This window comes from Furipterus horrens, unplaced genomic scaffold, assembly GCF_987537825.1.
Source record: "Furipterus horrens unplaced genomic scaffold, mFurHor1.1.pri manual_scaffold_17, whole genome shotgun sequence".
Classification (NCBI taxonomy): domain Eukaryota; kingdom Metazoa; phylum Chordata; class Mammalia; order Chiroptera; family Furipteridae; genus Furipterus; species Furipterus horrens.
Genome location: NW_028327187.1, coordinates 93,007,853 through 93,022,946, shown reverse-complemented (window position 1 = coordinate 93,022,946; position 15,094 = coordinate 93,007,853). Strand labels below are relative to the sequence as shown.

The 15,094-nt window shown below is 38.0% G+C and overlaps 1 protein-coding gene across 1 annotated transcript in view; it reads left to right on the top strand.

The window, feature by feature from the left end:
• OTC (ornithine transcarbamylase) overlaps positions 1 to 15,094 on the top strand; it is a 65,433-nt gene that overhangs the window by 17,545 nt on the left and 32,794 nt on the right. Inside the window, exon 4 of the mRNA XM_090264895.1 lies at positions 2,042 to 2,129. Within this exon, the coding sequence (XP_090121021.1) occupies positions 2,042 to 2,129 (88 nt within the window). The remainder of the gene's footprint in view (positions 1 to 2,041; positions 2,130 to 15,094) is intronic.

The window sequence follows — 15,094 nt, the reverse complement described above, 5'->3', positions numbered from 1 at the left end:
TTTTTCACATAGTTTTTCTATTTCTACTTCTGCTTCGCCCTCTGGCAATCCTATTATTCAAATGTTCATTCGCTTATAGCTGTCCTAGAGGTTTTTGAGCCTCTCCTCGTGTTCCTTCCTTTTTGTTTCCTCTTTCTGCACTGGTTGACTGTTCCTTCCCTATGTTCCGATTTGTTGATTTGATCTCTGGTGTTCATTTCCTCACCACTTGTCTTGTATGTATTTTCGTTCGTTTCAGTGTGACTAGCTTTCATTCCTTCCCCATCTTGTTCCAAATGTTTTGTTAATTCTGTAAGCCACCTTATGACTATAGGTCTGAACTGAGCCTCATAAAGATTTCTTATTTGCTCATCGGTTAGGTCCCTCATCTGCTGCCTGGTGAGCTGCATCACCGGAATTTCAATCATGGTTTGTTTCATACTGTCAGTTTTCTGTTTACCTTTGTTTCCTGGGCGGGCTGTAGGGGGTGGCGCCCTGTGCGTTCGTCACTACCCGGGCGACAGGCGACCTTTTTCACCGCTCTGTGGTACTTTGTGTGGGGGTGGGGGACCAAGATAGATTTCTGCCATTACTCTCCACTGAGAGACCAGGAGGCTCCTTCCCCACAGCCTCACCGTCCAAGGCAATGGGGGGGCTGCATTTGCCAGCATTGGAATCACAAGCTTCTGGGTCTTGACCACAGCCGGGATTGCTCCCCTGGCATTTCTCGCAGTCCCGCCGGCTTTCCCCGCTGCCACCGCAGACAGCACAGCCCAATCTTTCTGTCCTAATTCTGATTTCACCCCTCCTACCCATCCAGACGAGCACCGCTGGTTTATAACTTCATATATTGGGCTTCCATGTAGTTTTATTTTCTGGAATTTCTGGTTATCTTTGGTTTTGAAGTAGTTGTATTCCTATTTAGTTGTAGAGGGAGATGGGGCATGTCAGTCTAAGCCTCCATCTTGTCCCTGCATGCATTCTTTTATATCCCTTCTTTGAAAGCTTCCAGGGGTCTGTGAGAAAAAGAGCAAAGTAAAATGTACTATTATTTTCCAAGACATAAATTAAGATATTAACAGAAGAAACCTTTCGTTCAAAAATAACTGATGTGAATGCATAAAAAAATGAAACATAAAAGCAGACTTCTCTGGATGAAGGGAGAAAAGGGAGTAGAGATCTGACCCCCTGTTCTCCTCTTCTCGGCAATGGCAGCTCCTGATGGCTTCTCAAAACCTCTGACATCCTTCTGAAGCAGTTACTGCCATCCAGGTTTCATAACCTGGTGAATACTTGACCTGTACTTTTGGAAGAAAGTCTAAGGCTTCTTTCTGATCAGTGACCAAATTGCAGAGGGAAATTCCTTTTCAGAGGCTAAAGGCTTTGACTCCTACTTCTTAACATTTTCTATAACCCATCTTCCTCCCCCTACCTCATAAGTCCAGGCATGATGTGCCTCTTCTTTATAGCACACAGTGGAAAGTGAGAAGGTAACAATCTAATCCTGGATTTTTGCAGCAAAATGACTTCTAGTTGAATTAAGACTGTGACTTGGAGCAGAGTTGCCAGGAGGTCTTAAACTTTGTGTGAAACGTTCTTCAATAGTCTCCAAACGTCAATGATATTCATCTCTATACTCGACACATAGTAGGCACACAATAAGTACTTTCTTGGTGAATTTGCAGTATTCATATTTACTTAGGTTTTTTTCCCTGTTTATAAACAGATGAAGTACTCAGGAAGGGTGATTAGTGATTATAGTCATCACTAAATCACATTAGTTCACTTCACATGTAACAGAACGTTCTGTTCTTTCTGTTAACAAAATCAGATGTTTGTAAGTGAAAAGAATGGATCCTCTCTCCAGAGTCAAAAGCCCTCCTAAATTCATTCAACAAGTGTTTGTCAGGCAGTTACTATGTACCAGTATTTATTCTAGGTTCTTGAGAGTGACACATCAGTGAAAATCCCTACCTCCATGGTGCCAGTTCTTACTAAGTGTGTTACCTCTTTTAGTTCTTTTTTTCAAAATGTTTTTTGTTTTCTCTTTCTTTTATTATAGGCTTTGCAATTCTGGGAGGACACCCTTGTTTTCTTACCACACAAGATATTCACTTGGGTGTGAATGAAAGTCTCACGGACACAGCCCGGTTTGTAAATCTTCTTCTCTTCAAAGCTCATCTGAAAATTGATGGATACTTCTCAAAAACAAAATATGATTTTCTTTTGATAATTTTTTTTCTCTTAGTGTCCTATGTGTTGTTGTCTGTTTTCCTTCTTGTCCTCTTTACTTGATGTTCTGAATAACTCTACCTTATCTTCTGGCCACTTCCTGTCAGTTAAGATAATTTTTTTCTTAGCAGTTTGAAAAGGTTTCTGATTATAAAACTACAAATTTAGGGGCATTTAGGAATCATCATGCATGACTCTTACATTTTACAATTGAAGAAATGGAGGTCCAGGAAAATTGACATGTTCAATGTCTCATAACTAGTTAACATTGAAACAGGTAATAAGCTAACATTTATTGAGCATTTATTATGTGTCAGCATTGTTATAACTCATTTAATCCTGATAACAACCCAAAGAGATTGACATAAAGAGGTGAAACAACTTAATTAGAGACATACTAGCTATTATGACACAAAATCTCAAAATGTCAATGGCTTAACATAGCGCAGTTGTTCCTGATTGGTAAGAGGGAAGAGCTGATTATTTATATGGCCACTGAGAGACTCTGGAGGAGAGTGGCTCTACAGTCTTGAATATGTGGCCTCTAAAGTCACCCTGGGTGTCAACATCCATCCAGGAGCTAGGGGAAGAGAGCATGGAAATGGGATGCTTGCTTCAACACCACCTTAGCAGAGAAGTGACACATCACTTCCACTCACATTCTATTGGCAAGTTCTAGTAGCAACCCCCTAGCTAGATGAAAGTGGTGGTGGGAAAAGGCTCGTAACAACTCTATTATAATTAAAGATCAAAACATAGGTCCCCTAATTTCCAATGCAGTACTCTCACCATTATGTCATACCTGGTTGAGAAATACAGAGAAAATGTCTTCGTTTAAATATTTTACCCTTGATATGGAAGACTAATGATTTTTTTTTCTGAAAATGATGCACCATAAAGCAACTCCTTGCAGACACTGCTTTTTATGGCAGCTACCCTAGTATATATTAAAGAAACCGCTTCATTTGAATTGCTGAAGAGATATAACTGAACTTTAAATCTTTTTGTTACATTATTTCAAATGAGACAATGTTAGCATTAGGAAGTGTTGGACAAAAAGAATACATAAACATAAATGAGTTTTTCTCCCAAATATGCTGCCACTGACTGGAATTATATTTGCCTAGTAATTCTCCTTTCACAAAAGTAAACTATACTTTATTCATGGGCAAATATTACAAGCCAGTCAAGAGATGAAGCCAGGGACACAGCCAGGATAGACTTTCAGTGGGGATCCTCCACATAGGACCAAGTGGTTAATGGTGAATGAGTCTTTGTTCACCAGAGGTTGGAAAAGGGTACAGTGGGAGGGATAGCTGAGCATTTGATAAATAGCTAAGGAGTGCAGCTTGGCAGCCACAAAGAGGTCAGGGCCCAGAAATCAGTGGAGTGGGCAGGATCCCAAAAGCAAGACACAAATATCCAAGCATGGGTTGAAAGCTGAGGATGAATATAAGCATGTTTTTTTCTGTGCTTTCTCTTCACGCAATTCCCACTGAAAGTCTTTAGTTGGAGGAGCTCTACCCAGGTCATGAGAAAAACAATCTGCTCAAAAGTTCCAACATGATTGGGACCTTTTAATCCACATACATAATTAGATCCATTGCTTCATGAATAAATGGATACATGAAATTTGATCCATATAATTCCTTCTGATCATTCCATCTTATCCAAAAGACTGGATGACAATAATAGCTCCTCCTTAAAGGGTATATACTATGAACCTCTTGTACTATTATCTCCAAATCTTTTTAAAAACCTTACAAAGTATTATTGGTCCAATTTTGTAGACAATGAAACCATGACTCAGACTTAGCAGCTAAGTCAGCATTTAAATCCTGCTTTTTTTTTTTCAGTCTATATTGTTTTGACTACTCCTACTGCCTCTTCTTAATATCCCATGAGAGGGTCAGTAAAATATTATGGAAATCATTGTTTTCTGTGTCATAAGGTCCCCAAGACCACCCCCATGTTTGATGACTCACCAATAGGATTCACAGGACTCAGCATATAGTCATATTAATGGCTATGATTTATTACAGTGAGAGTATACTAATCACAAGCAATGAAGGGAAAAGGCACAGATAGCAAGTGTAAGGGAAACGAGGTGCAAGCTTCCAAGTGTCTTCTCCCAGTGGAGTCACTCTGGACATGCTTAATTCCCTCAATAACAAGTTGTCACAACACATGTGAAATGTTGCCAACAAGGGAAGCTCCTTAGAGACTTAATGCCCAGGGTTTTTACTGGGGGATGATCATGTAGCATCCTCTGACATGTACCCAAATCCCAGACTCCCAGAAGGAAAGCAGGTGTTTACTTTAAACCATATTGTTTGTAAAAACATTTTAGGCACAGTAAGCAACTCTTATCAGTCCTGGAAATGGTGGAAACCCTGCCCAAATCAAAGTTCCCAGATGCCATCCAGGGGCATCTTACAAGCAGGGCTTTCAAAGGATAGCAGTCAGGCCTGCTGTGTTAACTCTTTTCTGCATTGTTTGAAAATCACAAGATGAGATCTAGTCCAAGCTTTGCCACTTATGTACTCTGTAACTTCCATACATGAAATTTTTTCTGAATCTTAATTACAGTTTCTAAAATGTGAGGGAATTCTGATCCTTACGGTTAACTTTATACTCTCAAATGCATGCAAGTGTATTAGATACAAAGAGGTAGTCCTTAAACAGAGGTGTGTCCTAATGTAAACCATGTGTAGACAGTTGCAGAGTAATTTGGATTGGAGTAGACATAGAAAGTAGAGAGAAAATTTTTAATTTTGCAGGTTAGGGTTCAGGTGGTGTCTTGGCATCTATATTTTATTTTTTAAAGATTTTTATCCATTTATTTCTAGAGACAGAGGCAGGGAGGGAGAAAGAGAGGGAGAGAAACACCAATGTGTGGTAGCTTCTCTTGCACCCCCAACCGGGGACCTGGCCTGCAACCCAGGCATGTGCCCTGACTAGGAATTGAACCTGCGACCCTTTGGTTTGCAGGCCGGCACTCAATCCACTGAGCCATCCCAGCCAGGGCAACATCTATATTTTAATAAGCTTCTCAAATGATTCTGCTGCAAGGGTGGCTAGACCACACTTTGAGAGACCCTGAATTGGGAGGTTGTATTGTAACTCTGGGCTCTTGTGCTGTCAGTCTATGCTAGTGCATTAGTGAAGGGAATGGTAAAGAAGAGACAGCTAGTAAGCTATTTATATGGTCTCATGATAACTGATTATGAAGGGAACATTGATAATGGAGACAAAATGATTTCAGATTAGTTATTATTAAAATATGTATGTATATATTGGAAGAAAGAAAGTAAGTTTTTGCTTTGGGGAAAAGGTGATAGATTATGTATTGGACATATTTCATTAAAGGTTGAACCTCCAAATACAAATAGTTGGCCACAGACCATTGGAGGTAAAGAGTTTGGGTGAAGTTGAAAGCTGGGGAAATAGAAGTGTAAGCTCAGTGGTAGAAATTGAGCTACAGAGTTTCATTTTGGTAGAATTGCAGAAGGCTCAACCTTGAGGACAGGTGCAATTAAGGATGGGCAGGATACATGGAGAAGGAGGCTAGTGCAATATCAGATGAGGCTGCAATGGGAGACGGGAATGTCAGGAAGAGGGGTAGAATAGCCATTGCAGAAATTTCACTTTCTTTTGTGTACCCCGTTATTACTTAATCTGCCAAAATATCTGACAAACAAAGTATGGCTGAGATTCAGAAATTCAATAAATCTAAATTGAAGAATACAAGAGAAACCCACTGCCTTTCACAGAAGCAATTGAACAAGGAAAGGAAGGAAGTGAATCTTAATGACATCTACCCTGTTAATATGCACTATACAATCCATAGCAATTGCCTTCCTGCTTTTTGTGGAAGTTAAACTTTGTAAGATGCAAAGAGATTGGATATGTTTAAATAACAGTGCTCTCCCTTTTAAATCACCTGACAGTGATTCATGGTGTTGCTTCCCCGACTGCCTGTAGGGCTGTTTTGGGAGCCTGGCAGAATATTAAAGTGACTTCCCATTGGTGAAGGAAGAACCTGGTAGGGAATACAGTGAATGTGGTGACAGGAAAAAAAAAAAGGCAAAACTGGGCTAGTCTCCTGAACGCTATTAAATGCAATTTCCAAAGTGTCTCTCTTATTTAGTCAAATGATTTAATTATTTATTTATTTGAAAATATTTATTAATGCCTAGTTTTCCTTCCAGGCATGTTTTAGCACTGAGAATAAAATGCTGATCAAATAAAACAAAAGCCTTGTTTGAGTGGAAATTATATTCTAGAGAGAGGAGACTTTCACCAAACAAATAAATGAAGTACGAATAGAGTTGTAGGTTGAAATAAGCGCTACGATGAAGCTAAAGCAAGGTGATCTGTGGGTGAGGTGGGGACTACTTTAAATTGGGTGATCAGGGAAGGCCTTTCTGGGGAAGTGACAGTTAAGTTGAGACCTCACTGAAAAGATACAGCCAGGCATGCAAAGCTGTGGGAAGAGCATCACAGACACAAAAAGCTGCTGGTACAAAAGGTTAAGGTAAGCTTGATGTAATCAGGAACAGAAGGATAGCTAGCAATGTTTTAAAGTCTGCAAATATACATATTTTAAATCCACAGATTTTTTTTAAAGTACCCTTACCAGTTGGTCCTGTCACACCAAAAGAAGGAAACAAGATCAGATCAAGGAGTAAAAAACTTAAATACACATTTAAAATTGAATGTGTTGCTCTTTTCTTTCTTGATTAAAATAACAAAACCTGTTCACTCTTCAAAACATTGTGTAATCTAAGGTTGCTAGTGGAGAGCGAAGGAGCACTGAAATGAAGCTGTGGATGGCTGTTGAGAAACTGGTGTGTCAGGGCTCCCCGAGATCACCCCCAGGTTTGATGATTAATTAGGACTCACAGGACTCAGCGTATGACTCTATTCCTGGATAAGATTCGTTACATAAAAAGGAATACAAAGCAAAGCCAGCTAAGGAAAAAGGCACATGGAGCCAAGTCCAGGGGAGACCAGGCACAAAGGTCCTCTCCAAGTAGAGACATACAGGACATTCTTAAATTGTCCAGCAATGGGCTGTGGCAACACATATGAAATGTTGTCTACCAGGGAGTCTTTACTCAGTGCCCAAGATTTTAACTGGGGCCTGGTCACATAGGCATCTTCTGCCCAGCATGAACGCAAATTCTAGATTCCCTAAAAGAAAGCAGGCATTTCAGCATAATCCATAGTGTTTATACAGACAGTTTAGGCAGTGTGCCATCATTATTTCTGGGAATGGTGGAAACCCTCCCAGAGTCCAACTTCCCAGAGACTAGTGAAGGGCCAACCTTGTAAGCAGACTGTTTGAAGATAGTCATGTTAATTCTTCTTCTTCTCCTTCTCCTTTTTTTTTTCACAATAGGGCTCTCATCTCTCTTTTGGATTTTTTGAAATGTCCTTTACCTACATTATACTCTAACTGGTTAGGGAGTGTATCATACACCCATGGGAGGACCACCTTAAGATTTGGATTGTGTCCTCAGTTTAGTGTGGGTTCCTGTAGGTCAGACTCTCATGAGATAAAATCAAATCATTGCTCACTCCCCTCTTTTGAAAAGTGTCTCTTAGCAACTCTTTTCCATGCCCTAACATCAGAAGACACAAAACATATACATATATATTCAATTAAATTTGCTTCAGATTTGAGGCTATTTTCAGATGTTGTCAATTCTCTGTGGTTGAGTTGGATATTCTTTTTTTTTTCCCTTGCTCTGGGCTTGTTTTTTCATATGTGACACCAGAAGTGGCACCTTAGCATGACTCAGATCATTGTATTTTTTTGGAAGTTTAAAATCAGTTCGAACTTAGGAACAGCAGACAGACATTATCATTCCAGTTTTAAGGCTTTCTGTTTCTTCCCTAATGACAGCTGTTCATGCCTAATGCTCTGAGTCCACCATTGAAAGGTGCATAATAGCTTCACAGTCATTTTCAGTTTAATACAGTACTTCATAATGCAGCTTCAGGAACCATGTGTATGAAAAGCTCCATATAAAACCAAATAATGTAATGTTGTTCTGCTCTACTTACTTTACTTATAAATGTAATTTACTTAGTGATTGCTAAAGTGTGTTCTGTGAATGTAAAACTAGTAGAAAGGAAGATCAGCACAAACCACTGTATTAGTTTCCTAGAGCTCCAAATTACCCAAACTTGGTGACTTAAAACAACAGAAATTTATTCTCTCACAGTTCTAGAGGCTAGAAGTCTAAAATTCAATGTGTCAGCAGGGCCATTCTCACACTGAAGGCTCTAGGGAAGAATCCTTCCTTGCCTTTTCCTAGTTTCTGGTTGCTTCCAATAATCCTTGGCATTCATTGGCTTATAGATGCATCACTCCAAACTCTGCCTCCCTCTTCACTTGGGCTTCTTTTTGTATGTCTCCATGTATCCTCTCCTCTTATCAGGATATCAGTCATTGGAGTCAGGGCCCACACTACTCAGGTATGACCTCATCCTAACTAATTATATTTTCAAAGATCCTACTTCCAAACAAGGTCACATTCTGAGTTTTCAGGTGGACATGAATTTAGGGGACATCATTCAACCCCTATAAATCACATGTGCACATGTTCCTGCAACAACATGAAAGGGTTTCAAATCATTGTCATTCTAGTAACTCAAATAATGGGAATTATAGAGTGATTGTGGATGAGTCATGGTCTTCAAGAGAAAGAATGAACCAGTCATACTGAAAGAAATGTTTTAAAAACCTATAATACTGTTAAGATACTTATAGCAATGATATTATAACAAAAAAAAATCTTTTAGATTTCTTAGTAAAATATTTTAAAATATTGGCATCTAATGGGAAATACGCACCTAATTAGGTACATAATTGGTATCTAATAGGAAATATGGCATCTCCATAGTTTTTACAGAGGTCACTAAGAAGCTAGCAGGTATCCAGTTATATGTCTTTGGGTAAAATGGTAACAAAAGGCAGTCCCTCTCAGCATGAAATATGATATATTCATAGTTTAGAGGCAGTTCGCCATAGTGTAAGGGGCAGGGGCTCTCAAGCAGGAACAGGCTTCAGTTTAATTCACAGCTCATATTACATTGACCCTGTGGTTTGGACCACTTGCTTCTGAGTCTTAGGTTCCTTGGCTGTAAAATGGAGATAGAAATACTTATCTGAGTGAGTTGTATGAGGATAAATGAGATCATGCTTGTGAAGGACAGGCACACAGAAGAAATTCAAGTAATGGTTCACTCAGTGATGGCCTAACTCAATATCAGGATAAGCTCTGACTCAATTCTGGCCATCTCTGTGGTCTCTTAGGCAGCTTACACTGGCAAAAAAACTAAAATTCCTATAGCACATTTTCAGTAGGTTATTCTGAATGCCATGGCCATTTATCTCTGGCTCCTCAAAGATAGGAACTAATATCTAAGTCAAAATAACCTGGCTATTATAGAAGCCTTTGTGCATAAATTGTATATAGCAATCTCATTCAACATCCCTGGGCTTCTTCCAACACCAGCCCATTTGAGAGGAGCCCACCTAGGTTTGCTGAAACCATTATCTTTTTTTTCTTATCACTCCTACATTGATATAACTAAAATTATAACCTGGGTCCAGATACCAGGGTACTGGAATATTCCCCAAGAGGGAGACTCAGTCAGGAAGTTTATTACTTTACCAGTTTACATTGGAGATAAAATCCAGGTCTCCTCTAGGGCCTTAGCCTGCTTTGATTAAAAAAATAAGATAAAATAATAGGAAACATACTTTTTAATGATTACAGGGTTGTCCATGACATCATTATGCACAGCCAAAAATTTCCTCCAACTGTTTGCCAGTAAGGTATTCTACTGATAAGAGATATCATTGATAACAAACTGGAATGTAAGGGGCACACGGTCTTACTTAAGGCAGAATGGAACAAAAGGAAGAATGCATGACAAGAACCTATGAGAATATAACATCTGTTTGCCTTTGCCTTTGTCTTTTGAAGCACAATCACTATGTTCCAATACTTTAGGAACAACTCAACTCTCTCTAGAGCACCAAGATTGCTGTGTGATTGTCTGTCTCATCAATATCCACATTTGCTCTTATGATCGGGTCCAGCATACTATTGTGTTTTTTTGTTTTCTTTTGTTTTTTAAGTATCTTTTCACTCAACCACAGAGACCTTTCAGGTCTATGGGGGAAGACTTTGTATATGGTGTTTTTTGTTTTGTGTTGCTTTGGGGTTTCTTTATTTGTTTGTTTTGGCCTCTGGGTATTTTAGTTAATTCCTAAACAAGTTTGATCTTAAACCAAAGGATAAAATATCAAAGAATAATAGAAACTCGAGCTTTGGAAGGTCTTCGTGAATTACTTAGACCAACCATTTTTTTTCATGGCTCCACACCATTCCTTCAAAATTGTCCTTGAGCCTGAGTGGAAAAAATCCAGTATCAGAAATGGTCTTGCTATAACTCTTCTCAATGTTCTTTTTTTTTTTTTTCTGTCTTTAGAAATTCATACATTTTAACATATTTTAAGGTTTCAGTTCATTGTAGTTATTCTTTTTGATGCTCAAATTGTCCCATGTTTAGCCAATGTGCTCTGTATTCAAGTTGGATACTGGGTCATTTTGACATAACTCTATTAGTCTTCGTTAGTTCCCTTGCTTTTTGATATGCCATCATGTTCCAAACTCATCTTGCACATTTCTTTACCAAGGCCAAGAATTAGCCATTGCTCTAAGAAGCCCTAGCCTATCTTCACTTACTATCAAACGTATGTTTTTTAAAATGTTTTTTTTTTTTTCTGGTAATTACAATATACTGCTTTTGGTAGAACCTACTAAAAGGTATTTTAAAAATATAGATAGAACCACCAATATTGCCATCGTCTAGAAATAATCAATGTTAACATTTTATCTCTTGAACCATCTTTCCATTTAAAGTCCTATGCCATGCTTCTCTTTTTTCTAAACAGCAGCAAGAGAGATGATAGTGCAAAGACTGAACACATTTTTTTTTTCCATGAAACCCAACTGAACACATTTTAAACTTTTAGGCAAAACTAATTTGAATAAATTTTTAACTTGTTAATTATTTTTTATTCTAATATCAATTATTTAACATCCAGAGGAAACTGATATGTGTGACACATTTTAAATTTGGGTAATTTGGATTTTGCAAAAGCTGTGGACAGATGCCTAAAATTGTCTACGAAATTTCAGAAATCCAGTGGAAGGCAAACAGAACTCTATATATTGATGGGAATGAAAAGAGACCAAATGAAAAGTCATTACAGAGCCAGAGAGCATTTTTAACTTGTCAACTTTTCATTTGTAGCACATATAATACAGCTCTTACAATGTTTAAAGCAAAGGTTTTAAATTGACACGGGACTACAGAAAGCCCAGATTACAGTTAATGTGCATGTAAGTCCAGCTCTATTTACAGGTTTGTCATTTTTTTCTAGTGAAAAGGCTTTTTATATTTAAAGATGTTTAGTAGCCTGGAAGAAGAAAAATAAGAATGGTGATTTCTCCATGATTTAGATCAACTTTTAACATAAAGTAGAGGCAACATCATTCATAAAATAATATGAACTAATGGTCTACTTAAAGGTCTTTAATATCTCTGTTTCCCCAAGTGATTCCAGTGTGAAAACTACCTGGGAGCTGCTGCTCCTCCCCCACATCACTGATTTCACTTCACCTTCACCTTTGGTGGCTGAAGGAGGATTGCAGTGGTATTTTCTGTCAAGCTTTGTTGCGATTCCTTTTGCCCATAGATGCTTTAATGTCCAAGGGCTTTTTGTGTCTATAGGATTATTCCCAACTCTGTACTTTTTTTTTTTACAATCCAATCTGTTAATCTTATGAATATATCAAACATTTAGTATTCCTCTAAACATAAAATAGCAAACATTCCTCAGTGGTTTTTAAAGTGTGCTCCCCAAACCAGCAACATAAGCAGCACCTGTTAGAAATGCAAATTCGTTGGGGCCCCACACCAGACCTACTGAACCAGAAACATGACTGGCTGCTCTAACAAGCTCTCCTGGTGATTCTGAAGCATGTTCAAGTTTCAGAATGATTGCTTTAAACACTCACATACTACTTATCCAACCAATAAATCAAATACATATGAAATGAACAAAACAAGTCTACTCAGCCATTTAAACACTGATTGCAAACTTAATCAAATGCTTAACATTTAACTCAATCACAAGCCTAGCATTTCAGATTTCCTTGAATGCTTTAAACATTTTAAAAAGGAAAAGATACACATAATATATCACTTTGATTATAGAGCTGATTAATATTTAACAACAAAACTGGGCATAATGCTGTTAATATCACAGATTTAATAGTTTTATATTCTTATCCCTACTTTTATTCTTATCCTTACATGGTTCTGGAATTTAAACTTCTATACACTGCTGGGTTGTCTGGAATTCTATCAGAGATGATTTTTATACATTTTTAGTGTTTATGTTTGTAATTTTACAAGACTAGAAGGAAAATATCATCTCCAGGGGTTAGGAATGCAAGTTAAGTGGATGGCTAATCACTTAAGTTGATTGGGTTTTGGGAACTGGTGGCTAAATTCAAGATGAATTAAACTCAAGCCGCTGGCCACTAGGCTGAATATATTTCTGTCACATAGTTTTCACTTTTATCATAGGCTCTATTTTAACTTCCTATTGCTGCTTTAACAAATTACCACAAAATTAGTGACTTACAACACAAATTTATTCTTACATTTCTGGAGGTCAGAGATATAAAATGAGCCGACAGAGCTGTGTTCCTTCTGGAAGCTCCAGAGATTACAATTCCTTGTCCTTTCCATCCTCCAGAGGCTGCCTATATTCTTTGACTCATGTTTCCATGCCTCCTCTTTCAAAGCCAGTAGCATAGCTTGCATCGTCTCCTGTTTCTGACTTGCTGCCTCTCTCTTGTAAGGACTCTTGCAATTATATTGGGCCCATCCCAGGATAATGTCCTTATCACAAGATCTTTAATTTAATCACATATGCAAAATTCTTTTGGCCATGTGAGGTAATATATTCACAGGTTCTGGGGATTAAAATGTAGACATCTTTGGGGAGGAGCATTATCCTATCTACCCTAGGATCCTTATTCCTGTTTTTCATATAAATTCTGAGTTTTCACTGGATTAAAAGGCAGTTCCATTTTTTGTTTTTTGGGGAAATCCCATACTGTTTTCCACAGTGGCTACACCAGTCTGCATTCCCACCAACAGTGCACTAGGGTTCCATTTTCTCCACATCCTCGCCAACACTTGTTTGTTGATTTGTTTATGATGGCCATTCTGACAGGTATGAGGTGAAAATATTGCTACATGGGATATCTGAAATTTTCCTGCCTGTTTTCCTCTAGGACTTTTATGGTGTCACGGCTTACATTTAAGTCTTTGATCCATCTTGAATTTATTCTGGTGTATGGTATAAATTGATGGTCTAGTTTCATTTTTTTGCACGCCCCTGTCCAGTTCTCCCAGCACCATTTGCTAAAGAGGCTATTTTCACTCCATTTTAAGCTCTTTCCTCCTTTGTCAAATACTAATTGACCATAGAGACCTGGGTTTATTTCGGAGCTCTCTGTTGTGTTCCATTGATCTATATGTCTGTTCTTATGACAGCACCAGACTGCCTTTATTTCAGTGGCCTTGTAGTGTAGTTTGATATTAGGTATTATGATTCCTCCTACTTAGTTCCTCTTTCTCAAGAGTGCTGAGGCTATTCAGGGTCTTTTTTGTTTTCCATATAAATTTTGAAGCATTTGTTCTAGGTCTGTGAAATATGCCATTGAATCTATAAATTGCTTTGGGTAGTATGGACATTTTAATGATGTTGATTCTTCCCACCATGAGCATGGTATATGCTTCCATTTATCTGTATCTTTCTTAATTTATTTCTTCAGTGTTATGTAGTTTTCCATGTACAGATCTTTTACCTCCTTGGTTAAGTTTATTCCTAAGTATTTTTCTTGTTGCTATAGTAAATGGGTTTTTGTTTCTAGTTTCTATCTCTGATATTTTATTGTTGGTGTACAGAAATGCCTTTGATTTCTGAATATTGACTTTGTACCCTGCTATTTTGCCAAATTCACTTATTAGGTTGAGTAGTTTTTTGGTGGAGTCTATAGGGTATTTATGTACACTATCATGTCATCTGCATGTAATGACAGTTTTACTTCCTCTTGTCCAATTTTGATACCTTTTATTTCTTTTTGTTCTCTGATTGCTATGGCTAGAACTTCCAAATTATATTGAATAGAAACAGAGAGTGGACATCCTTGTCTTGTTCCTGATCTTAGAGGGAAAGCTTTCAGTTTTTGTCCATTGAGTATGATGTTGGCTGCAAGTTTCTCATATATGGCCTTTATTATGTTGAGGTATGCTCCCTCTATTCCCATTTTGCTGAGTGTTTTCATCATAAATGGGTGTCATACTTTATGAAATGCTTTTTCAGCATCCATTGACATGATCATGTGATTTTTGTCTTTCATTTTGTTTATGTGGTGTATTACGTTCATTGACTTGTGAATATTAAACCATGTGTGCATCCCTGGGATGAATCCCATTTGATTGTGGTGTATGATCTTTTCAATGTGTTGCTGGACCTGGTTTGCTAATATTTTGTTGAGAATTTTAGCATCTGTGTTCATCAGCAATATTGGCCTGTAGTTTTCTTTCTTTGTTGTGTCTTGACCTGACTTTGGAATTAGGATAATACTGGCCTCATAGAAAGAGTTTGGGCGTTTCCCCTATTCTTGAGTTTTTTGGAATAGTTTGATAAGGATAGGAGTTAGTTCTTTCCCTAATTGTTTGATAAAGTTCACCTGTGAAGCCATCTCTTGTGGGG